The sequence below is a fragment of the Rhineura floridana genome, chromosome 3, assembly GCF_030035675.1.
Source record: "Rhineura floridana isolate rRhiFlo1 chromosome 3, rRhiFlo1.hap2, whole genome shotgun sequence".
Classification (NCBI taxonomy): Eukaryota; Metazoa; Chordata; class Lepidosauria; order Squamata; family Rhineuridae; genus Rhineura; species Rhineura floridana.
The window spans coordinates 72,471,793-72,498,353 of record NC_084482.1 but is presented as its reverse complement, the minus strand read 5'-3'; the positions used below and the strand labels follow the sequence as shown (position 1 = coordinate 72,498,353).

At 41.8% G+C, this 26,561-nt stretch overlaps 1 protein-coding gene across 1 annotated transcript in view; it reads right to left on the bottom strand.

Moving 5' to 3' along the window:
• Positions 1 to 26,561, bottom strand: part of SHISA6 (shisa family member 6) — a 359,347-nt gene that overhangs the window by 261,507 nt on the left and 71,279 nt on the right. Inside the window, exon 4 of the mRNA XM_061616529.1 lies at positions 4,419 to 4,514. Coding sequence (XP_061472513.1) covers positions 4,419 to 4,514 — 96 coding nt within the window. The remainder of the gene's footprint in view (positions 1 to 4,418; positions 4,515 to 26,561) is intronic.

Sequence of the window (26,561 nt, the reverse complement as noted above, 5' to 3'; positions counted from 1 at the left end):
GTTTTCAATCTCCTCTTCTTATAGAATGTGAGATGGAAGGGGAAGGGTGCATGAACCTAAAGGCAGACTTGTTCATCTAGTGAGAAACCATAGTTGGTTAATGTCTGAACTGAGCATGATTATTATTGCTTTAAACTGAAAAAAATGGATCACATTTCTACATAGGCAATTGATATGTAAATTAACTGCTTACGGTGTGCCTGTTTCTCCTCTCTGTACATGAGTGGTAAGCATCTGGGAACAGCAGGGTGAACTCTACTATGTCAGCCTTCAATGGATATTACTTTATGCTGTACATCTCTGTGGAATAGAAACAGTGCAAGCAAACTGAATAAAGCAATGAAACAATGTGTGAAGTTTGTTTTTGTTGTGTGATTAGCTTGAGCATTCATTGCCTTCTCTTTTCAGCAGCTGACAGGAAGGTCATGGTGCAGGGAGATCCTGCGTCACTAGTAGGCCTATGGGTTGAGAGCTCTCTGATTGATTGCACTGGAACAAGAGCACATTCCCATTCCACAGTTTGGAAAATATGCTTTGCAACTATTTTATAGACTGAAATGCCAGGCTGAGATGACTCATTCAGCTGAGTGTCACTCCAGACACATAGCTCAGGAACTTGCGGAATGTCAAAACTCTCAATTCAACTGTTTGGTATTCATGGTATACAGCAGGTCATGCATCCTGGCTTTTGTCCTCAAATGGTCTTCCAATGAGTTGCTATTCAGCCCTTGTAGCACAACTATACCACAAAAAAGAGCTGGGTGGGTAGGGAACACATGTATCCTAGTGCAAGGAAAAATGAACACAAAATCACAGACAGTCAGCTCCAATTAACACAGCACTAAAGACAGTAAATTAATGCTAAGTAAAGACACCAGTGACAAAGCCATAACATGTAACTGCATTTCTCTAGAGAGAGTTATATCCGGTAATTGCAATGCTAGTAGCTTATTTCTTGAAGCTGCAATTAGTCTGCCTAGACAGATGGTCTCTGTTTACAGGTAAACTTCCTGGGATATTACAGTGAGTACAACGTATACACACACACACACACACACACACACACACCACAATTACAGCATCTAAAGCAGTGGGAGTAAGATAAGTGAGGAACAATTATACATACAGTTATGGCACTCACATGCAAATAGCAGCATTCACCAATGGACTAGGACATGCATTCCTCACCCACCAGTGCAGCTTTACTTGCAAATGGCTTTATGAAATTTTCACACATTTAAGTAGTATTGAGAACATAAGAACTGTCTTGCTAGATCAAGCCAAGTGTTCTGTTGCCAAGAGTGGCCAAACAAGTATCTCTGGGAAGCTCACAAGCAGGGCTGTTCACTTGTAAACATTAAGAGAGATTAACCTAAGTAAAAGAGACCAGACCAACCAGTCACACAATGGAAAGCTGTCACACACCAGATACAGCTATGCAAGCAGTTTTGCCAAGTTTCACAGCTCAGATATATGAACTTGGCCTTCAAAATAATGAAGACACAGCTTTAGGCTGCAAAGCTGAAATACACTTATTTTGAAGAAAGACTTGCTGAAATGAATGGGGCTTACTTCAGAGTAAATATATTTAGGATTTGGGAATGTATTAAAATAAATAAATAAATTCAGCCAATTTTATTTGAGCGTCTATGCATAATATTCTTCAAGCCGCTTTCACTGGTCAGGAAAACCTTGAAGTTGCTTTTCTAAAAAAAATAATAAAGTTTAAAAACAAAAAATATCTTTAATTAGTTACATTACTGCAGAAGATTCAGCATCCTGGGGAAAAATCAGTTCTAGGCTGATTCCTAATTAAACAGTGAGAGTTAGCAAAACTGGATAAAGCTAGATAGCAAAAGCTCATTCACCACTTTCCTGCCTTGCACATGGCTGCTATCACATCAATTTTATGCTCCATTTTCTCCTCTATGCCTTCCTGCCTATCAACCAGGCATACATTTCTAAGCAAAAATCCCCCTTAATGTCCTCTAAAGTAGAAGAAATGACAATTATATATAGCAGGTCTGTTACAAAAACTGAAATGCCTGGGACATAAGAAGAGATGCTTCTGGGAGAATTTCTATAGATCCCAGTGATTAATCCATTTAATTTATTGCTTTCTGCTTTCCATCCCTACTTGGTCTGTCCCCCATCCAATGAGATCCCTGAAGGGGTGGGCTCAGAAGAAACTCATACAAGTCTTTTTTTCTTTGTCCATATGTTGTATCCACTTCCCTCTCAGATTTGTGCTGCACTTTTTTGCTTCCTTCAGCATATCACTCTGTCCCACAGGAGAGCATAATCCTACAGGCTCTGCCTCCACCTCAGTAAACTTTATTTGAATACATAAAAGACAGACAATACACACATATATTGGTTCTTCTGTGACATTCCACAGAACTCATACTGCTTTGGACGAGAAAGATTTTCTTCCATTTGATTAAACAGCAAGAAATGTCAGGAAAAGAACATTTTTCTTTTTCTTTTACAACTTGTGAATGGTGAGCATCCATGGGAACAACAACAGCAGCAACAAGGATGGATATATGAAAGAATGTTTCCACATACAGTACATTGTTTCTATAGAAATAGTATCTCCATATACATCTATAATATAAATGTACAACAATCTCACAGTAAATCAGCAGGAAATATTTTTGGGTTATCAGTGTGGTTTGTGCCTGCCCAGCAGAACAGATCACTATCAATCTGCTAATGTGCCACAGAGTGAGATGGACCCTGGAAGAGACTTGATGGTCAGCTAGCCTGCAAGTTGTGTCTTAAGACCAGTTGAGTGGCCCAGCACAGAAAGAGCTGCCCCTCTCTCTCTCTTCAAGTCTTTCAAGGAGGCTAACTCACTCTTCAACAGTCTGAAGGCAATGGAATGTGCACAAGAAAGTTAAAAATAATAATTCACACTATATTGAATGTGAAACCCACCCAGATAGACAACAGTGATTAAAAAAAAGAATCATTAAGGTTCTGGTAACAAGTTCCTGGTAACAAGGTCAGCTGCAAGCATCACCATGATGCTAGATGGTATGTATGGTATGTATAGTTTGCTATTTCACATCACTACATCAGCACACTCGGCACTGAACTGCATACACATAATGTTACACAGAACACACACAGAGCAGAATATGGATACTGACATATTTTCAGATTTGTACAATATATTTTATGTGTGTGGGCGTGCGTATGTGTATATATAATTTATATCTCTCACAGATTAGGTATACATCAAAAATATATGACCTTTAAGGAGATCACTTTATAAAATACTTATAATATTGGGGAAAATATATCTGAATACAGTGCTCTTCTGTTATACTGAATATGCTGATGCACATTCACTAAAAGTAGTGAATAATATGAGCAGTAACCTCATGTCACAATCTACAACGATCTCATGCAGAAATCCCATTGAAAGTGTAGAGGAGATCAAAGGGCATTTAGTCCAGTGATCTGCTTTGTGATGAATCCACTGGCACTCTAAAGAACATTTTATGCAGTTCAGGTTCTATCATGCCACAAGCAAAGAGCAAGTGAACCACAGAAGGTACCCCCAAAACAAACATCTCTATAGGACTGATGTATGAGGGTCAAGTGATGTGTTCCAGGGGAAATCAAAGCATGGAAAGGCAAATCAAAATTCCCAAAGCTATTAGACAATCCGACCAGGGAAAGCCCTAGTCCAACATCAAATCACTTCCTGTTGAGCTGTACAAAAGGAATAAGGATAGCCCCCTCCACCCCCATCCAATCTTAGCTAGATGGGCTTGGAAGAAGTGCAAGATACCTTTGGACAAGTTTAAGAATGCGTTTGCTTGTGTAATTTGTGGGAGCTGTAAAAGTTTTGCTCTATTACAGAATTTCATTTCTTCCAGTGGGGTTTGTGCAGGAGACATTTCTGTTAGATTTGCTTATAATTATTGGCACCTGTACCAAACCATTAGCTTAAACTGATATAAGCATTGTTATCATGTGGTACATGTATACAATGTAAGTGGAGTGCACTCTGCTCCCATGGCAACATCCCATTTTTTGAATAGTGCCACATTCTATTCCATGGTGGCATTATACTCCCTTTTGTTTCCTTGGCAAGTGGTGGCAAGGCAGGCATTTTGCATCCAGATACTCAGGAAAACACAGAGCAATATATACTGTCAGACTGTACAGCAATTGGATCATGTCTGCCTGCCAGTCTATAACTTCCCCCAGACTCTCACACCATCCCTCCCTCTGCAGGATTTAAGAAGCCACCTATGGCACTTTATTGAACTTGCAATGCCATGTTCCAACATATACCTATGATCTTTCACACTAATACTACATCATACATAACTCAGGTTCCAAGTGAGAGCCTATACTCAAATCTATCTTTTCTATTTAGCAAAAAATGGTTTCCACTGTACCCTTGCTGTGTCCTCTTCCTAACGTGACAAACCCAGAGGAGATGAAATTATGGAAATCCGGACCTCCGCTTCGATAAATATCCTTTCCATAGTGACCTGATAAGGAAAGATGAGATATAGCACATCACCTTATTATTTATTTTATTATTATTATATTAATTTATATTCCATTTAATGCCCAGATTACTTCTAAGTGTTTTACAAAACATAAAAATCAATTGCACAGCACTATTAAAACACACAATAATTAAAATAGACAACAAAACAATCCCATTAAAACATTAAAATATAATCCATGATCCATTATTACCGTTACCCCATAAGTGCTCACTCAAGCACTTTGATTTGCGGAACAGGCATTGTTACAGGTGTGGCATAATAACCATTCTGCTCTTGTAAGAAATCATTCTTTTAGTTTCGCGGCATCTACTCTTTGGAACTCCCTGCCTATTGACATCAGCCAGGTGTCTTATTTGTATTCTTTTCAGTGCCTACTTAAAACATTTTTGTTCAGGCAAGCCTATCCTGACACAAAGATATTCATGTGTTTTTAATCTTTTTAGTCTTTTGCTGTTTTAATTGTTTTTCACTGTTATATCAATTCTTTTTTAAAAAAGATTAAACAGCTTAGAGGTTTTTTTACAATCAAGTGGTATATAGATTTTGTTAAATAAATAAATACCATTTTTAAACATATACAATAAAACAATCCTATTAAATACCACAGTAATTAAACAGACCAAGGAAAAGCCAACAGAATGTTAGTACAGATAGTATAGTATTTCAGCACGGAGTGCATTGCACAACACTGGTGCTACCAGTGAAAAGCTTGCCTTCACATCAACATAAGTGGATAACCATCAGGCTGTGATAAGACTAGATTGGCTCCATTTGTTAATCTTAATGCCCTTACTGGACAATACAGGGCAAGTAGGTCTTTCAGGTAACCAGGCTTTATATGTAAGTAACAAGACCTTAACGCTGGCTTGGTGGCTAATAGGCAGCCAGGGCAGTTCCCTTACCAGCAGCGTACATGCAGGCCACAGACTTCTGCATCAGATGCAATCTCTGGACCAGCCATAAGGGAAGACTGTGATGATCCTGTATTAGTGTAAATAGGGTAAGTGCTGTTTGAATAGAAGATACATGGTAAGTGGAGTGAAAGAGGAGGGGGAGTGAATGGGCAGTAGAATGCTGGATGATTGGCTGAGTGTTTAAAATGGCTGAGCGTATAAAAGGAAGAGTGACAGTGGAATCTGGGTGGATGTGATGTGATGAAAGTGAGTGGGTTGTTTTGGTGGGTTTTAGAGAGTTGTTTGCCAGGAGAGCGTGGAGAAGGAGGGGGGTGGAGTTCGGATTAGTATTAGATAAAACCATATCCTTATGTGCCTTATGAAGAAATCTTGTTATCTTTGTTATCTTTGTTATATTTAATAAATACTTAATTTGGTTTACCAAAGGCCTAATCCTTGGCTGGGGTTTCACAGACCAGAAGGGAGGGTAAGGTAATGACCAAGGCTGAAGGGAAACTGTAACAAATGGTGGCAGCGGTGAAGAGAATAACACTACAAGTATTCTGAGTCTCTGGGAATACTGGTATTGGGACGTGACTGGTGGTGCTGCCTAGCAGGGGGATCTGTTGAGATCTGTGCTAGAGCGGGGAGAGAAACCATAAAAAAGGACAGTCCGGACTGGTGGAGTCCCTGGTGGTGCCTAGTGACAGGCAGTAGCCACGAGCAGGTAGGAACCTGACAGGGAGAGCCAGGGAAGGGCGTCACAAAGACCCACATAGAGTGTATTCTTACAAATGCCTGAGTTACAGTGGCCAAGCTATTCTTGTTCATGAAAGGGTGCAGTTGCCACACCAACGAAGCCGGTGATAGGCACTCTTTACCATGAAGGCCACCTGGGCCTCCATAGTAAAAGATGGTTCCAAGAGCACTCTTAAACTATATGTCTCTTCCTTTTGAGGGACCATGACCCCATCTAGAACAGGCAAAGTTCCAAATTCTAGGACCTGGGAAACACTCAGCCACAGTGTCTCTGTCTTAGACAGATTCAGCTTCAGTCCATTGACCCTCATCCAACCCACAACTGCATCCAGGCACTGATTCAGCTTGTGCACACCCTCCCCTGAGTCAGATTTGATGGACAAACAGTACTAGGTTTCATCAGCAAGCATACTGTGCCTTAAACCTGATGGCTGCTCCCAGCTCACATTCCTAACTTACGCAGCTCGCACTGTTCCACTGCCAGTTCAATAGAACTCACAATTCATCCCTGCGCAAGAATGGAAAAGGTATCCTATCCTATCTGAGTCACATGTGTGTCAACCTCCAGCCATTCCCCTGCCACCATTCCTCATGCACCAATTCCTGACCTTTTTTACCAACTTTATATTTCAGAAAGAGCCATAGCTGAGTGCCAGGGGTCACACTTTGCATACATAAGGTCTCAGGTTCAATCCCTGGAAGCTCCAGGAAGAGCTCCTGTCTGAGCCACTGCCTGTCAGTGTAGACAGTACTTAGCTAGATGGACCAATGGGCTGACAGTATAAGGTGGTTCCTACTGGAGCATTATGCCTCTTTCTCTGTTCTGTACAACACCTATCCAACTCCTGGAGCTACATAAAGTAGTGGTAATAATAGAGGATCATATACTAAGAGGAAGGGATCACCTCAGCAGTGGCACATGAGGGTAAGGTGCGGGAAGAGCAGCAGTGGTGGCATCCATGGGATAGGGGTTGGACAAGGTAGAGGTGAGGCTCGGGAAGTTCCACGTTGGTGGTGGCCACCTTGCAGGCACACAACTCCCATCAGCCCCAGCTAGCATGGCCAATGGTTGTAGTCCAGTTGGAAAAGGCTGTGGTAGACTGAAGCTGCCTCATGGGCAATCCTCATGCTGAATCCTTGCACCAAAAGATTATATATTTCTTTCCCCTCGGCATCCATTCCTTTGGACTTCTCCTGTGCCCATCCTTCTTCTCACCCACATTTATTTATTTATGTATTGCTTATTGTAAATTGTATTGTTTTTATTAATGTATTTTTATATCTGTGTTTTTTGTAAGCTGCCTTGAGGGCCTTTTGGCCAAGAGGTGGGGTAGAAATAAACAACAACAATAATAATAGTTTGTAGATTAAGCCCGAAGGTTGTCTTTGAGAAACACTCTTTTCCCTTTCCTGAGCACTCTTCAGATAGTGAGGTTTCTTTTGAAGAGGATATGAGACACTGCAGAACCTCAGTAAACAAGATTTATCATAGGGCTCTTCCCATAATAGGGTGGGGCCAAGACCCTATATTTCCATGTCCCCAAGTGGCCTTTCCAATTACAACACTCATGACTGCTTCCATACCCTTGTTTTACCTTTGGAGTGGAAATGAGAGAAGAAATAGACCTCTAAAGGATCAGATTTGGCTCCGAGGTCATGCTGACCAGCATTCCAAATGCGATACTCTGGACTGGTGCACGATTGGTACAGAACATGTGAGCTGTAATATTTCAGCAAGCCTGCCCAGACATATAATTTAGTTATCTATATCCATTTTAAAAGTTTTATATGTGTTTTAATGATAATTATTTTATGTATATTTGTTTTTTAAATGGTTTTGTGAATTTTAGCTATGTGGTTACAATTCCGTTATTCACTTAGAGAACTTTTTGATGAAGAGGTTTACAACTCTTTAAATAAAAATAAATAAAATAATATTGGAAGTGGGAATAAATGACAAGTACTACAGTGAGCATATATTTCAAGCAAATGCCATGGCTTCTATTTTGTTGCAGCCACTAGGCTGGAGATCAAATAGAAGAATGGAGCAAAGGCATACTGGAAAGAAAACAGCAGGCTTCCCATATTGCTTTGTATCCTGAGAGTCCCAGGAAAGGATCGTTGTGGAACATCATTTGCCATAAACATCCTATCTGGAATCATATCCCTTCAGGAGAAGCGTTACTGCTAGCTGACACATGAGGATATGCTCAACTGATTTTATATATTCCTCTATACCTATTCCTTGGTCATCATTCTTTTCAATGTAAAACTATTGATACACGAGCACTTACTTTTGGAATGGGCTGCAAGGGACACTAGAGGACCCAAATGCAGTATATACATATTGTAAAAAATGAGGTGCTGGTACTCATATCTTGATAAAAGTGCCAGGGGTGTCAGCATAAAATAGCTGCCAATGGCAGCAAAAAAAGAGTTGATGGTACTCCATACCAGTGAGTACAATCACACAAAAAAGCACGATATGACAGTAAATAGCTCTTGCTGCTCTCCTGCTTGCCAAGTTGAAAGACACAAGGGATTCAATGGGCAGGAAAGCAGAAGCAAAAGAAACAACCATACGAAAATGAAAACTCAGACATGGACATAGCTTAGATCACATGTCTTATCCTCCAACTCCCACTCCCACTCTCTTCGCATACACATTATTTCTAATCTGTTGTGAATATCATGGACAATTTAGAGCAGAGGTTCCCAAACTGTGATCTGTGAACTTCATTCACGTGGCCTGCATCATGTCCACATTAAATATTGATTTATTTTATTGTGTTTTTTGTTTCTCATATTGTATTTTATGGTATTATCATCTGAATTCTGCAGAATACAAAATGGAATACAATAAAATACAATATAAGCAATAAAACACACTTAAAAATCATGCAGCACCTAACACAGTAAATTACAACTGCTACAACAGGAAGAAAAATAGATAAGTGGTCTTCCAAGACCTTCAGCATTTTTCAAGTGGTCCATTGGGGGGGGGGAATTGGGAACCATTGACTTAGAGGACACACCAGGCAGGAAACTAGTCAACAACTCTATTGTCTCTCTACAACAAGAACAGGTCAGTACAGTAGGGCCCCGCTTTTTGGAGTTCCGCTTTTTGGAGTTCCGCTAATACGGCGGCTTTCAAATAGAGTAAGCCCCCACTCATACAGCACTTGTTCCACTTTTACAGTGTTTTTCAGGTGTCAGGCACCATTTTATTGACAGAGTTCTACTTTTCGGAGGGTTTCGCTTTTAGGTGGGGGTCTAGAATGTAACCCGCCGTATGAGTGGGGCCCTACTGTAACAGGAAACTGTAACAGGAAACCCAGATCCTGGATTGTATCCAGCTAAGTTCTCCTCAGAGTAAGCCCATTGAAATTAATGAACCTCAGTTAGTTGTGTCCATTAACTTCAGTGGATCTGTTCAGAGTAGGACCAGCACTGGATACCCCCCACATTAAAGTCCAGCACCACTTGAAGACTAAACTCAATTAATAATAACAACAAAAACCTTTCCATTTAATGTGCCATGTTAAGGGTTTCTCATGTTCACTCAGTCTGGAAAATTACAGCTGTTATGGATCACACCCTTAACAGATGTGCTAATTAGGCAATTTTGATATGGCATGGCATCCTATTCCATTGGAACTCGATGGCTCTCAGTGGCAGAATGTTGGATTTGTCCAGCATTTGTCTGTTCACAGGAATAGACCCATGGTGGAGTCTATACAGCTGAAGCGACCATTCCACACGTCAAGTATTCAGCTGGCAACCAATACCATCCACATAAAATGATAGATAGAGGAAATTCAGCAGAAAAAGCACACAAAGCCACATCTTTACGGCACACATCTTCTTCCCCACTTTTTCCCTGAAGGCTCTCTTGTGGCTCCTGTGTCTTTAATGGGGTTGCCAATTTTTACTGGCTGCCAGTCATTCTCTACGTGTAACAACCAATTCATTTTTTTTTACAAGAAGTGGTTAGAGGTTAGAAATGGGTTGTCAACTTTCCCCCTAATCAGGTCTTTAATAGGCTTGGTAGCTCTTACTAGTGGCTGGTTGCTTCTTTATCTATAGTAAAAGGTTCACTCTGTGACATTATCAGGTGGTTGTGTTGGTTTCCATGCTCTGCAATCACCCTAGCAGATTGCTGCACTTTGTATGGATGTTAAAGGTGCATGAAGTGGTCTGGTTGGGAGTTTTCAAGTCAATTGGCAAGCCTAGCTTTTATAAGTTGCCCTGGAAAAAGAGGAAATTCAGCAGTCACAAAATTTCCCCCTAAGTTTTCCTCTCCCTTTTTTCCTGAAGACTCTCCTGTGCCTCCAAAAGCTGCGCATCAGAAATCCAGCCACTGTGCACTTCAGAGATATTGTCCCCTTTCCCACACCCATGGGCCCCAAACTACTTTTACTCATTTTCTCTTACTTCTTCTACCTGCCTCCTTTCACTAGGGATGGATGAATATGTCAGTTTCTGCTTCTCTTTGTTTGTGGTGGAGGGCTGAAATAAGACACGGACACCAATAGATGGGTTGAACTAAGGGACCACTTTATTAAATTAAAATTAAGCTTTAAAAAAATGAAGAGAAACCTAAGTGTGGGAGCTATATGATAACATTAGGCAAAGTTTGCCTGTAGCTTTTAGGGCAACCAACCCCTACAGGGGTAGGGGTAAGCCATTCTGCCTAACCTGCCCCAGCCACACCCTGGTGTGTAGGGAGGCTTACTACCATCACCAACACCACCCCAAATCCAGGTGGATGAAGCATGTTGGCCCCAAAGGCAGCCTGAATCCTACCCCTGGGTCCTATAGCCCTGAGCTGCAGGTCTCCAGAGTTGCCAATCACCCCCCCAAAGGTGCCTAAAGGTGTCTCCTAGCTGCCCTTACTAGTTTTCCCTTCCTGCGCTTCCCAGCCAAAGTGACCGAATTAACATATATACACAAGCCAAACAGCACCAGATTAACCTATTAACCAAGACTCCCATACTAACTCACGACACCACCCCTGCACCCATAGGCAAAAAAACTACCCCAGTCTGCAAAGCAAGGCAGGTGGATTAACAACCCTACTTAGCCCCTTAGCGACAAATTTAATCACACTATGGAAGAGGGAGGGGGCAAGTGCTGAAGATCCAAGGAGGAAGGGGCATATGTGGTATGGGCTTAAATAAGCTCAGCCACCTCACCGCAGCATGCCACATCAGGGTGCAGGATTGCTGTGTGTGCACACATACCCTCAAAGAAGATGGCAGTGGAGGCTTCAGCCCTGAGCTGCAAAGCTTGGTCCCAACCCGATAACATAAGAAGCGGGGACCAGGAATTTTCATTTTTTCCAGTCTTAAGTTCCGTTCTCTACAATTCCACATCACTTTGTAGATTTTTAAAAAACTAGTCTGCATGAAAATCCAGCAGCATTTTAGTGCAAATTTCTCCTAATATATAATCTTTGCATGTAGTTTTCCCTAGTAGACACATTTTTGCACAATGGTTTTCCCTCATATAATGCATTTTGTATGCCATTTTCATAACTATAAGCATTTTTATGCACACTTAAACCCAGTCTATGCATTTTTGTACATGTTTTTTGGTTGGAGAAGTTCATTGACAAATTCAGAGAAGTGTGAATTTTGAAGGATAGCTATGTTGTGGCTCATGTATTGTTTTGAAAAGTGAGAATTAGGTAGGTTCACTTATACATGTGAATTGTATCAAACATCTCCCCCATCCCTACAATTAACACCTAACTTCTAACCTCTTAGCCTACCTGCAGTGCAAACTCTTCAAGGTTGAGGCTTAGTCTGTGAGAAACCTGCCTAGCTACAGGAAGCTTCTATACTTCCAGAGGATTGGACAGATGATTGGACAGAAACAGTTACCTATCAACAGCTGAATAAGCTAACATTGACCATAAAAATGCTTTTTATAATAAAAAACGTACAAACTTATTACACAACTCATGGGTAAAAGCACATCTTAGATGTTCCCCTTGACCTAAAATGACAACTCATTTCCCAGAAATGGACAGTACAAGTGGAGAAATCTTACCAGAAAAACCACCCCAGCAATGTCAATCGCAGAAAAACACATAGCACCTATCAACATTCCAAAGTATCTTGTCAAATGCTTAACTTGTTCAAAATGAGCAGTTTCATACTGTTTCTTCTCCAAATCCGATTTGAACCATTTTCAGATTTACCTCTCTTACACTGCCAAGTTTCAAATCAGTTAATTGAACCATTTTCTAACTATAAGCCATAGAACATACTTCACAACAATTTCTTATTATAATGGCAGAATGAGATTCAGCTGACTCACCCTTGACAGAGGACCATGACTGTGGCTCTATAATATATGACACTATATAAAGAATCAGTTGAGGTCTTAGATGTTGTTAGAGCAATTTATACTATTTTGTAGGTGGTGTGTGCGTGGGAGGGGGGGGAGAGAGCTGACTGGTTGCAAACAACCCCCCTATATTTTCTCTCACAGACCAGCTACATTCTGCATGTGTCCTTTCAACAAGCTACTGATCACAGTCAAGTCAATTTCCCCAACACAGTGTGGTTTCTCAGTCTAGCTAGAAGACCTGGGTATAAGCCAGGTGTTGGGGAGAACCTCCTGTATGACAGCCAATTCTTAGACTATCTACAGCTAAAGTCAAATTTCTCAGAAAATATTTTTCTGATTACATTTCTGATATTTTTCTTTTTCTTATCTCCTTAGAAAAGGAACGTCACTTTACATAATTTTATCTGAATATTCTCCAATATTTTTTGTGATGGCTGCTATTCCCCCGACCACATGCTCTGACATGACCAGGAATATGCTAGAATTTCACCCAATTTAGATTTAGTACCCATCTACATATTTAGATTTTCCATTAATTTGCTTATTCGCTATAGTTGCCAATCAGATTTTTAAGTAGTGATTTTCTGCTTCTGTTTTTGGAAATGGCTAAATATGTTCTTCCATTTATTGATATATACTTTAATTTATAATAATAATAATAATAATAATAATTTAATTTTTAGGCCGCCTATCTGGCTGGAGCCACTCTAGGCGGCATACATATTAAATTCAATAAAATACAATAATACAGTAAATACAATAAATACAATAAATACAAATAATCAACAGTGACAAAATAGCAGCAAATGTAGTACATAGCAATGGGCATAAGTATATAATTAGCCCATCCCAATAGTCCCAAAGGCCTGACCAAACAGCCAAGTTTTTAAGGCTCGGCGGAAGGTATCCAGGGAGGGGGCATGTCGAAGATCGAACGGGAGAGAATTCCAGAGAGTGGGGGCCGCCACCGAAAAAGCCCTCTCTCTAGTCCCCACCAACCTAGCTACTTTTGTTGGTGGGATTGAGAGAAGGCCCTGCGTGGCAGATCTTGTCGGGCGGCATAGTTGGTGACGCTGAAGGTGCTCCTTCAGATAAACCGGGCCAAAACCGTATAGGGATTTAAAGGTTAACACCAACACCTTGAATTGGGCCCGGAAAACTACTGGAAGCCAGTGTAGATTAAATAATACTGGTGTAATATGATCACGGCGACGGCTGTTTGTGAGTAAACGAGCCGCCGCATTCTGTACCAGTTGAAGTTTCCGGACCGTTTTCAAGGGTAACCCCACGTAGAGCGCATTGCAGTAGTCTAATCGAGAGGTGACCAGGGCATGTACTACCAGTGGGAGCTGATGAACAGGGAGATAGGGTTGCAGCCTGCGTATGAGGTGTAGTTGGTACCAGGCTGCCCGGCTCACTGCTGAAATCTGAGCCTCCATGGACAGCCTGGAATCAAGAACAACTCCAAGGCTGCGGACCTGGTCCTTCAGGGGTAATTGTACCCCATTAAACCTCAGATCAACAGGACCCAGCCTACCCCTGTCTCCCACAAGCAGTACCTCGGTCTTGTCAGGATTTAGCTTCAGCCTGTTCCTTCCCATCCATCCACTCACGGATTCCAGGCACTTGGACATGGTCTCCACAGCCAACTCTGGTGAAGACTTAAACGAGAGATAGAGCTGTGTGTCATCCGCATATTGGTGACACCGCAGCCCAAATCTCCTGATGATAGATCCCAGCGGCTTCATATAGATGTTAAATAGCATGGGAGAGAGGATAGAACCCTGTGGCACTCCACAAGTGAGGGGCCAAGGGTCTGAAACCTCATCTCCCAATGCTACCTGTTGATGCCTGTCAGAGAGAAAGGAACGGAACCACTGTAAAACAGTGCCTCCAATTCCCAGTCCTTCCAGGCGATCCATCAGGATACTGTGGTCAACGGTATCAAAAGCCGCTGAAAGATCTAGGGGGACAAGAAAGGTGAATTCTCCCCTATCTAATGCCCTCCTCATATCATCCACCAGAGCGACCAAGGCTGTTTCAGTTCCATGTCCAGTCCTGAAACCCGATTGGTATGGATCCAAATAATCCGTTTCATCCAAGTGTGCTGACAATTGGTTAGCCACCACTCGCTCAATGATCTTGCCCAAAAATGGTAAATTCGAAACAGGGCGAAAGTTGTTCAGAACTTGGGGATCCAAGGAGGACTTCTTTAAGATAGGTTTTATAATTGCCTCCTTGAGGGCCAGTGGCATCACACCCTCCATTAAGGATGCGTTTACCACCGCCCTAATCCCTTCGCCCAGTTTCTCCTTGCAATTCACAAGGAGCCATGATGGGCAAGGATCAATCAGACAAGTGGTAGGCTTCACAGATGAAAGCACCTTGTCCACTTCCTCAGAAGGGAGAGGCCGAAACCGATCCCACTGGACCTTTAAAAATTTCCTTTAAAAATATTGACATTGATATCAGTATTTTTTCTGAGGGGGGGGATGGATTGATAAAAACAGCAGCTTGCAGACAAAGAATGAGCTCAAATTGATACCACCCTGTTATGTGCAAACAACAAAACTACAGCAGAAACACTGGGGACAGGGGAAACAGAATATGTGCTGCTGCCTTTCCTAATGTCAAGTCCCAGCCTTGAGAAACTATTTGAAGAACTTCTCATCCCTTTGGAGAAATTCATCTTCCGCCCCCATTTTTCTGTCTGCAATTAGGATGGAGAATTTCAAGAAGCCAATTGTGCACAGCTATACCTTAGTCAAAGCCTAGGTTTAGTAGAGAAAATATATTCTTAAAAAGTAATTAGTGCTTAAAACGTAGAAGAAGAATTACAGCAGGACCCTGCCACATTATCTACAGAATCCTGTTAGCCATTCATTAATTAACAAATGGACTCTAAGTACAAGAGTATGTTCTCAGAATCTTAGGACAGGTACCTCCATTCTAGGGTTGCCAGGTCTCCAGTTTTCACCCAGAGACCCCGGTTTTTGGGGGTCCTCTCCGAGTCTCCGGTGAGTCACCTTAATCTCTGGACTGTAGATTGTTAGCAAGTTTCTAGGTGGTCTAGTCCAAGAGATATACCCAAAGCATCAGCCACCCCCAGCAACTTCTGTTAGAAGTTGACTGCTCTAATCCCTGTGCTTTCAGTTTTTAGCCAATAAGTGAAGTCAGGGTTGTGATTGACAAGATATTTGCTGACCTCCATGCAATACCTAGAACCCATTGCAAATCTTGAAAACAGTTTCCTTTTCCTGTTTGTCTGAGCATCAGAGGTTCAGTGAGTGTATAATATGTTTTACTATAATTATAATGGAGTCAATCAACTCCATAATTATATGGAGAATTTCCTGGGCTGTTGAAGAGTGCAGTTTATTTGTCTATTTCATAGCCTGTTTTGAAAACCTTCCCAATATGAAATTTTAATCCATTACCCACTTTTCTGGGAGTAAAGCTGCAATGCTAATCCCATGTACCTGAATTCAGTAGGGCTTACTTTTGCACAGACATGGCTAGGATTGTGCTGTAAATCAATGGGACTTTTGAGTGAACATAGCAAAGGATTGTATTGTAAATCTTTCTCTCCCCCTCCAATCCTTTTTTTAAGCAACTAGGCAGAGCTTACTTAGAATTATAATTATAATTTATTATCCACCCCTCACCCAAAGGTCAATGTTTTTATTTAGTAGGCAACTAATACTGATACTTTTTTTTAAAAAAAGTTCTGCAGTGACAAACTGGTTTTGACAATAAACTATTATATGGTGAATATGTATTTTTACATCTCCAGTGTGCATGTATATAGAATCTTTCCAACAACCCTGTGAGGTAGGGTTGGAAACCAAGGCAGCTCACAACAAGAAATAAATCCATTTAAAATCCAATAACCATAAAACAAGTATAAAACAGTTGCAAAACAGCTTAAAGTGGCATGATTCTGAATTTTGGGTTGGGTAAGTGAGGTTGTTTATCACTTGAGGTTGCAATCCTGTGCACGCTTCCCTGTTTGAATACACTGGATACACTGGGACTGGCTTCTGAATAAACATGCATAGGGTTGCACTATAAATATATTTACAGGTTGTGTATATAATAAACATATTTGACATGCATGCTTATATAAACATTTCTTCATACTATGTCTCAGTATGTATCTGATTTCACACTATGGTTGTACATTATTATTTCCTCTACATTTTAAGTGTGCCCTTCTTGCTTCATTGTGGCTCCCCTCCATTGTTTTCACCTCAAGGGGCAGATTAGGCTACGAGATAGTGAGAGCCCATGGTCACTCAGTAAACTTTGTAGCTGATTTCCATTTTAAAAAATAATTATTTATTTTTATTTATTTTATTTATTATTTAATTTGTATCCCGCCCTTCCTCCCAGCAGGAGCCCAGGGTGGCAAACAAAGTGCTAAAAACACTTTAAAACATCATAAAAACAGATCTTAAAATACATTAAAACAAAACAGTGTTAAAAACATTTTTAAAAAAACAACTTTAAAAAAGGGTTAAAAACATTATTAAAAACATATTAAGCAATTCTAACAGATGCAGACTGGGATAGGTCTCAACCTGAAAGGCTTGTTGAAAGAGCAAAGTCTTCAAAAGGCGCCGAAAAGATAGCAGAGATTATTTTAAAATAATTAAAATGATTTATCTGCAGGCAAAGTTTATGAAGTAATGCAGATCCACACAATACATTTAAAGTACATCCAACTTGCATTTAAAGCGCATGCCTTCCCTCAAAGAATCCTAGGAACTGTAGTTTCCCCCTCACAGTTATAGTTCCCACCACCCTTAACAAACAATAATTCCCATGATTCTGTGGTGGGATTCATGTAATTCAACTATATGTTGAATGTGCTTTAAATGCATGGTGTGGATCTGCCCTAAGTATGTTGTGCATTCATTAGTGAACTGAAAAGAGCAATTTTAAAATACAATTTTTAAACAGGGGAAGGGCAGTAGCCCAGTGGTAGGGCACATGCTTTGCAGGCAAAGGTCCAAAATCCAATCTCTGGAAAAGACTATCGCCTGGAATCCTGAAGAGCCAATGCTAGTCCATGTCATCAGTACTGAGCTAGATAGTACCAAATGGCCTGAGTTGGTATAAGGCAGATTCCTTTGTTCCTAAAAATGGAAAGAGATCCAAGGGCCACAGTGATTCAGACATTTATTTATGTATTTTATTTACAACATTTATATACCACTTTATTGTAAAAAACCTAAAAGCGGTTTACAGAAGAAATTAAAACAATAAAATTATTGGCAAAAAAAGTTAAAAGCAGAGGTTAAAAAACATTCAAAACAATAAAACCAACACTTAGTTAAAAACAGATTAAAAGCATAATAGCTTCTACATGCCTGGGTAGGAATGCATAAACAAAAATGTTTTTAGCAGGTGCCAAAAAGAGTACAATGAAGGTGCCTGCCTAATGTCAATAGGCAGGGAGTTCCAAAGCGTAGGTGCTGCAACACTAAAGGACTGATTTCTTATAATAGCAGAACAAGTACTAGGTGACACCCATAACATGGAAAGGACACCTTGAACTTGGCCTGGTAGCAGATCAACAACCAGTGCAGATTGCAGAGCAGAGATATTATGTGCTGACAGGGTCTCACTCATGTCAGCAATCTTGCCACAACATTCTGCGCTACCTGCAGCCCCCAGGTCAGGTTGTGCTGCATGGGGATTTCTGTGACCTTGGCTGATGGGCTGCCAGGAATTTTAGTTGTGGGTTTTGGTTAGGAATCCTGACTGGTTGCAGGATGCTGAGTTTTCTGCCTTACTCATAGGAAACTTGTTATGGTTCGTATGGTATCACATTTAGGAAATCATCACTGTCTTTTGTTTTTCTTTTCTATTTGCATTTCATTTACCTCTGACCTTACTGCCTTACATGCAGAGAAGCAACAACAGTGGTTCCATGCACTCAGCTCAACCCCCTTAAACCCACTGATGATGTACCTTGTTATTGTACCTCTGATCTGGCCACTGTGACACATGCCTTAGTTACATCCCGTTTAGATTACTGTAACACGCTCTACGTGGGGCTGCCTCTGAAGACTGTTTGGAAACTTCAGTTGGTGCAACGTGCTGCAGCCAGAATGTTAACTGGGGCTGGTTACAGGGACCATACGACTCCCCTGTTACAAAAGCTCCACTGGTTGCCACTCTGTTTCCGGACACAATTCAAAGTGCTGGTGATGACCTATAAAGCCCTATATGGCTTAGGTCCAGGCTATCTGTCAGACCGTATCTCCCTATATGAGCCTGCCCAGGCCCTGAGATCCTCAGGAGAGGCCCTTCTCTCAATACCTACATCCTCACAAGCACGACTAGTGGGGACGCGAGATAGGGCTTTTTCAGTGGCTGCCCCAAGGCTTTGGAACTCCCTTCCTAGGGAAGCAAGAATGGCCCCCTCCTTGCAGTCCTTCCGTCGGCAAGCAAAGACTTTTTTATTTCAACAAGCCTTTGGAACTGAAAGCTGTTAAGGACAGGTCTTGAAGGGTGCTGCATTGCTGTTGCCTAATTGTATTATTTTAAACTGAGTTTGAATTATTTTAACAGTATGTATGAATGGTTTTAATACTGTAAATTGTTTAATTTGATTTTAATCTAGACTTTTGTATGTTTTTAATTATATGTGTGCTTTTATCTGGAAGCCGCCGTGAGTTCCAGTTTTGGAAAAAGGGGGGGTAAAAATAATGATAATAAATAAATAAAATAAATAAATATTTGCATGATGGTTTGTTTCTTGCCCAACAGTGGTAAAAGAGAATTCACATACTGGGAAGTGTGGCTTCAGTTGCTATTTTTCCCAAGCTACTGCCTGTGATTGCCCCCATAACCAAGAAATAAAGACGCTGAAGTTGGGTGAAAACTTGGACCACATTTATTAAACAAATTAAACTTAATAAACTTTATTCAAACTACCCTGTCAAAGTGAATTTATAGCAGCCCACAGGATAGGCAGGAAAGGGTAGAGAATCTTCTTAACTCTTACTCATTTCTCAGACCTCTCTCTGCAGTGAAGGGTCAAGTATGTAAAGAGGTTTGGAGCAGCCACATTAAAAGGCAGGCAGGGAATTACAGGCAGGGAGTTGCCAACCCTGCTTTTATATATTCCTTTTCTGGGCAAGGTCCTAGAGCACGTGGTCGCTCGCCAGCTCCAGGCTCTCTTGGATGAAACTGATTATCTGGATCCATTTCAATCGGGCTTTCAGCTGGGGTTTGGTACAGAAACGGCCTTGGTCGCCCTGTATGATGACCTCTGTCGGGAGAAGGACAGAGGGAGTGTAACTCTGTTGGTTCTCCTTGATCTCTCAGCGGCTTTTGATACCATCGACCATGGTATCCTTCTGGGGCGACTTGCGGATTTAGGCATTGGAGGCACTGCTTGGCAGTGGCTGTGCTCCTACCTCAAGAACCGTCTCCAGAAGGTGGTGCTTGGGGAGCATTACTCGAGGCCCTGGGTACTCCAATATGGGGTCCCGCAGGGCTCAGTTCTGTCCCCCATGCTCTTTAATATCTATATGAAGCCGCTGGGCGAGGTCATTAGGAGTTTTGGAGTGCGTTTTCAGCAATATGCTGATGATACGCAGCTCTATTTCTCCTTTTCATCTTCTTCAGGTGAGGCTGTTAATGTACTAAACCGCTGCCTGGTCGCGATAATGGACTGGATGAGAGCTAATAAACTGAGACTCAATCCTGACAAGACTGAGATGCTGCCCAGATGGTTGATGTCCGACCTACCCTAGATGGGGTTACACTCCCCCTAAAGGAGCAGGTCCGTAGTTTGGGGGTCTTACTAGATCCGCTCCTGTCTCTGGAAGCTCAGGTAGCCTCGGTGGCACGGAATGCGTTCTACCAGCTTCGGCTGGTAGCCCAACTACGACCCTATCTGGACAGGGAGAACCTCAGTTATCCATGCTCTGGTAACCTCTAGATTGGACTACTGTAATGCACTCTATGTAGGGTTACCTTTGAAGACAGTTCGGAAACTTCAGCTGGTGCAGAATGCTGCGGCCAGAGTTCTTACTCGGACTAAAAGATCTGATCATATAACACCTGTCCTGGCCCAACTGCACTGGCTACCAATACGTTTCTGGGCCAGATTCAAAGTGTTGGTTCTTACCTATAAAGCCCTTAACGGCACCGGACCGCAATACCTGATGGAACACCTCTCCCACTAAGAACCTACCCGTTCGCTGCGCTCGACGTCGAAGGCCCTTCTCCGGGTCCCAACTCACAAGGAGGCCCGGAGAGCAATAACGAGATCTAGGGCCTTCTCAGTGGTCGTTCCCGAATTATGGAATGCCCTCCCTGACGAGATACGCCTGGCGCCTTCTTTGATATCTTTTCGGCGCCAGGTAAAGACCTACCTCTTTGCCCAGGCATTTTAATCTTAGTTTTAATTTTAATTTTATAGTTAATTAATTGTAATCTCTATTAATTTTGTCTTAATCTGTTTTTAATGTGTTTTTATACCTATATGTTGTAATCCACATTTGCTGGTTTTTAAATGTGGTTTTATTCTGTTGTACACCACCCTGAGAGCCTGTTGCTAAAGGGCGGTTTAAAAGTGCAATAAATAAATAAATAAATAAATAAATAAATAAATAAATATATCTTTGCAGAGGATCCCTAGTCAAGCTTTACAGCACAATCCTAACCATATCTACTCAGAAGTAAGTCCTATTGAGTTCTATGCGGCTTAGTTCCTTACTAAGTGTGTTTAGAATTGCAGCCTTCAAGGGCTTCCATCTTTACTCCTGAGTGCTCCCATCTAACATCTCCACAACACTAGGCTCTCTTCTTCCTACAAAGGGCTTCTGGTGATTGGCCTGGCCTGAGGGCACTTAAACCCTTCTTGCCAGAAGCAAGTAGGCTAGTTTAAATGTTCCCTACCCAGGCTCCTTAAACAGGTGAGAAGGAATGATCCCATCAGCTGGACCTGGGAACACCCTAATTTAGCTAAGATTTCTATCTTAATTTCCAATTAAGCTTCTTTCTGCTTCTGCGTGATGAAAGAAGAAGCCACGAGCAGGGTAGGATGCATACCTTGCCTAATATGGATGCACATGGCTCACTTGGATGCCTCAGCTCTTGTGACCCAAGCTCACTATCATATGTCCTATCTGCCACATGTGCTCCATATGTGAAGCATTGGCCTTTAGAAGTAGTCTAAGAAGTAGAAATTAAGTAGGAGTAGCTTTTCTTGGAAAGGGGATAACAGTGAAAGGAAAAGCTTTGCTTGTAGCAGCAAAGATAGTAAGATGGACAAATCTACTAGATATTTTGGAAAGTTTGTTGTCTGTTCTCTATGTATTTGGACATCCCTTAAGATACTGTAACCAAAGTTCGGATGATGGTTCCTGAGATCAAGGAGCAGATTTTTGTCTATGGTTACAATTGGATGCCATTTTGAATCAAGGTGGCAGACCTAACTTTTCAAAACATCACTTTTTTAGGTTCCTTTGAATTCTCAAGCAATGCTGGATACAAGGATGCTAAGAATTAAGTAAAGGATAAATTTTTGGCATGGATTATCATCAGGGCCAGTTCTAAAGGGCAGCCAGGTAGTGCCCTGGCCAAGGGCCCCTGGGACTACAGAGGTCCCTGAGGGGCCCTCCCCTCCCCTTCTGCGATTCGTGGCAGGTTCAGTGCCGCAGATCGCATGTTGAGAGCTTCACAGCCCCTGCCATTCCCTTGCTTAACCTACCTTTCTCAGCTGTTGTGCAGTTGTGCACACAGCGCTGCCCTTAACCATGATGGTGGCCAAGGTTTCCCTAAGGGACTGAAGCCTCTGCCACCATCTTGGCTGATGGCATGTATGTGTGCGTGCATCCCTGCCATGAGCTAAGATGGTGGAAGAGGCTTCAGCCCCTTAGGGAAACCTCGGCCACCATCTTGGTTAAGGGCAGTGCTCACGCACAACCGCACAACAGCCGAGAAAGGTAGATTATGCAAGGGAATGGCGGGGGCTCTGAAGCTTTTGCCGTGCAATCCGCGGCAGCGATCCTGCCACGAATCATGGAAGGAGAGTGCTGGGGCCTGGGGCAGGCTTGTGTCCAAGGTCCCCAGCATGTCTGGGGCTGGCCCTGATTATCGTAGCCCATTTTCCTTTGTTGCTTGCAACCTAGTACTGGAGAACCAAGAATGTGTTTTATGCTCATATGGGTAATGAACTTGAACCGTGGAAAACTATGCAAGTATGTGGAATCCACTGTTATGTAGTGGTCCCAGGTAAACAATCACATTTGTGTACTCTCTTTTTCTTTGCTCCCTCCTCTCACACATGCTCACATGTACATGTATGTATGTGAGTTCATGCACATGTAATGGAGATGGTGAGCTGGTGGCATTCTACCATCATGGACAGGTGGCCACAGTTCAGCGTGTGGATTTTTGGCATATGAATGTTTAGGTCTTTTTATATTTTGTCTTCTTTAAGGAAACTAGGCCAAAAGCAACACAAACTTGCCCTGTAATTAAAGTTAAATGTTATTGTTTTTAAATGGACTGGCACATTCTTCTTATAGCTTAGAGTAGCTGCCCAGCTCCCTTAATGTGTCTATAAGGAGTAAAATAATTTTCTACACTACTACTTGACTGAGGTTGCATCTCCTGGGTCTATCCTAGTACTCACAACTGGGATGGCTCCAATTGCTACGGTTAGTTCTCCTGAGATCAATTTAATCTTTCTTGCTGTCTTTCATTTCAAAAGGCAAAAAAAGGAGGTTCTGGAAGACAGCTATGCCACACTGGGGAAAAGAGATTACCACATATATCTTTCTGCTATCCTTCAAGAGATGGAATTAAATCACAGAGGAAAATGACCCCCTCCCCACCAGAGGCTGGTGGACAAACCTTCATGGACCTTCAAAAGACACGGATGAGTCTTTTGCTCACCATGCAACCAAAAGCCAAGCTCTTCAGGGCATTTAGCTCAAAAAGGGAAGCACTCCACTGCAAACACACCCTAAGTAAATTGCATAAGGAACAAATGGGGTTGTAAATGTCAATTATATTCCCAGCATGGGAATAATGGAATTATTAGAGCTGAACTAAACTCTTGTTATCCACCTTTCAGACATGTTATTCCTAAACACAGGTTATAAAATAGAGAGCTCTCTTTGGGTACTAACATTCCAAGAGAGATCTTTACAATTGTAGGGCTGTATGCATATGTGAAGGAGTTGAACTTGAATCTACTACAAAATTATATTTTGTCATCTTGGGGGAGAAAAGTGCTGTCCTATGCTTTTAGCTGCCTGCTCTGCCGACGTTTCTCTTTTCCGAGTATTTACATAATTTCAGTGACTTGAAACAAACTACTTAAACAGCACAAACAAGCAGTCCTAAGAAGGTGTGGGTTCTGCGCAGTGTCCATGCCCCAGGAAAGGAGGGAACATCCATTTATACTGTCAGTCAAGCATAGCCACCTTAGAGATTGTAGAGAAACAGCTGCAGCTCATAGCCTATGGTAAATGAATTCCCCAGGGCTAAAGAACGGCATTTCAAGTGCTGAGGGGCTTGGAGGCAAAATTGTTATCACGGCTGACTACCAAGGATGACCTCAGTTTGATGAAAATGATCTGCCTATAGAGGGCTGGATGCTGCAACATCCTTTCCTGCAGGGGCTTCTTTCCCATCAGCTTTAGCATGTTTTTCTGATTTGCCTTTCCTACACACAGAGAGTGTAAATTAGCACAGATTGCAGGGATAAGAAGGCAGGCAGAGGCTCTGGAAGGCACTGCAATTTGTTTTGAATAACAAACTACGCCATTTAAAAATACTGTAACAAGAGAATCACATAGTGTTAGGAGGCATTCAAGGGTCTCAGGCTAAGAAACCTCTGCCCTAATAAAAGATTTGCTCTGGTTTCTCCATTCACCTTAGTACTAGGAAGCCTGATGGAATAATGATTCGCTGGCCCTTCAGATGTAGTTAGGCAAAAAGCTAGAACTTGATCACACATGGTAACTGCTTCAGAAGGTGAACTTAAGGGTGGGTCAGTTAACAGTTGTCAAATAGCTAGCACTTTACTCACACAACAAATAAAGTATGTTCTGTCAGGTAACCAGTACCTGAAGACTGAAAGGCTGGTAGGTTCCAGATTCTGCTGACATGGAAATGGACTGCCTTCAAGTCGATTCTGACTTATGGCGACCCTCTGAATAGGGTTTTCATGGTAAGCTGTATTTAGAGGGGGTTTACCATTGCCTCCCTCTGAGGCTGAGAGGCAGTGACTGGCCCAAGGTCACCCAGTGAGCTTTGTGGCTGTGTGGGAATTCGAACCCTGGTCTCCCAGGTTGTAGTCCAGCACCTTAACCACTACACCACACTGGCTCTCTGCCAGATTCTGCGAGCCTCCACCCAAAAACCACCACCTATTTCCTTCTGGCTCCCCCCTGCACCAGGGAAATTCCATTCTGACTCCATCTCTAAGATTCCCTACTACTAGTTTTGTCATTGATCTAGCTGGTTCTGCCTTGGCTCTGCCTACTCTGGCCTTACTCATGAGACATGATGTTGCTTTTTTTAAAAGCAGAACTTGGGATGATTAATATCCTGTAGCCTATTAATTCTAAATTCTTCTGCAGGGAGGTCCAAATCCTGTACTCAGATTGTTCAAAGGTGTATAATATACTTGATATAATGGAGCACTTCACAAATTTTTACAACAATATTAGGTGAAAGTGTGCATAAACATGAATATATTCATGAAAATAACATACAAAAACGCATTATGAGAGTAATTGCTTGCAAAAATGTGTACATTAGTCAAAACTATTCAAAAATGTGTTTATTGGAGAAATTTCACAACAAAATGCTGAAGAATATTCCAAGAGGATTCACAAATTGCTGCAGAAATGTGGAGAACTTAATTTAAGACTGGAAAAATGAGAGAGAACTGAAATGGACAGATCCTTCCATCCATACTGGAAGCTGCCTTTAAAAAAAACAAACACCAACAACCGTACGTTCCCTACAGTGAGGGCAGAAAACATTGTCTTGAAAAGTTTATGAATAACACTTCATGATAACTCCAGCGAGAGTTATTGTCATTAAGTTCAGCTGGCCTTTGCCCATTTTCCCACTCCTTATTGAAATGACTCCACCCAAAATTTAGAATGACAGTTTGGCTCAACCCAATTACATAGCCACGAGAGCGGCTGTATACTATAACCAGCATGGATTTTTCACATCCCACAATGTTAAACTGAAAATACCCCCCATGCCATTCTGATGCTTCCCATAACCTCATTTCAAAACAAAACCTTAAAAAACTTATACTCCTGAACTCAGAGACGCTTGCTTAACAACCTCTAAATTTTCATGTCAATACACAAAACAGTCAGACAGAATCGAGAGTTCAAAGTGTAAAAAGAGAGAGAAAACCCCACAGACCTTTTGGACTTTTTTCTGTCAGAGTTCTCATAATCTGTTGAAATTTATTAAAATCAGCCATGCTCACAGAGTACCTGTAATCCTATACCCCATACTCTGACCTTCATCCTCTGCAGTTTAAAAGTTTAAAAAATGCCTGACTGATTTTTAATTAATTAAGAAATTTTGCATTGAACTGAATGATAGTGTTAGGCATGCTCAGTAAGAACCAACTGTCAGTGTTCTAAAAGCCAGACTCACAGCTGCTGGGCTTGGCTAATCAGGGGGCCATCCCCACACCAGACTTTGATTTCACCTGAGACAGTCATGGCTTCCCTCAAAGAATCCTGGGACGTGTGGTTTGTGAAGGGTGCTGAGAGGAGACTCCTATTCCACTGACAGACCTCCAGTGGCCAGAGGGGTTTAACAGTCAGCCACTCTGATTGAAGGTCTATGAGGGGAACAGGGCGTCTCCTAGCAATTCTCAGCACCCTTCACTAACTACACTTCCCAGGATTCTTTGAGAGAAGCCATGACTGTCCAAACTGAAATAAAGGCCTGGTGTGGATGTGGTCAGTGACAGCTTTGGTTTAAATTTGGGTGGGAGGCT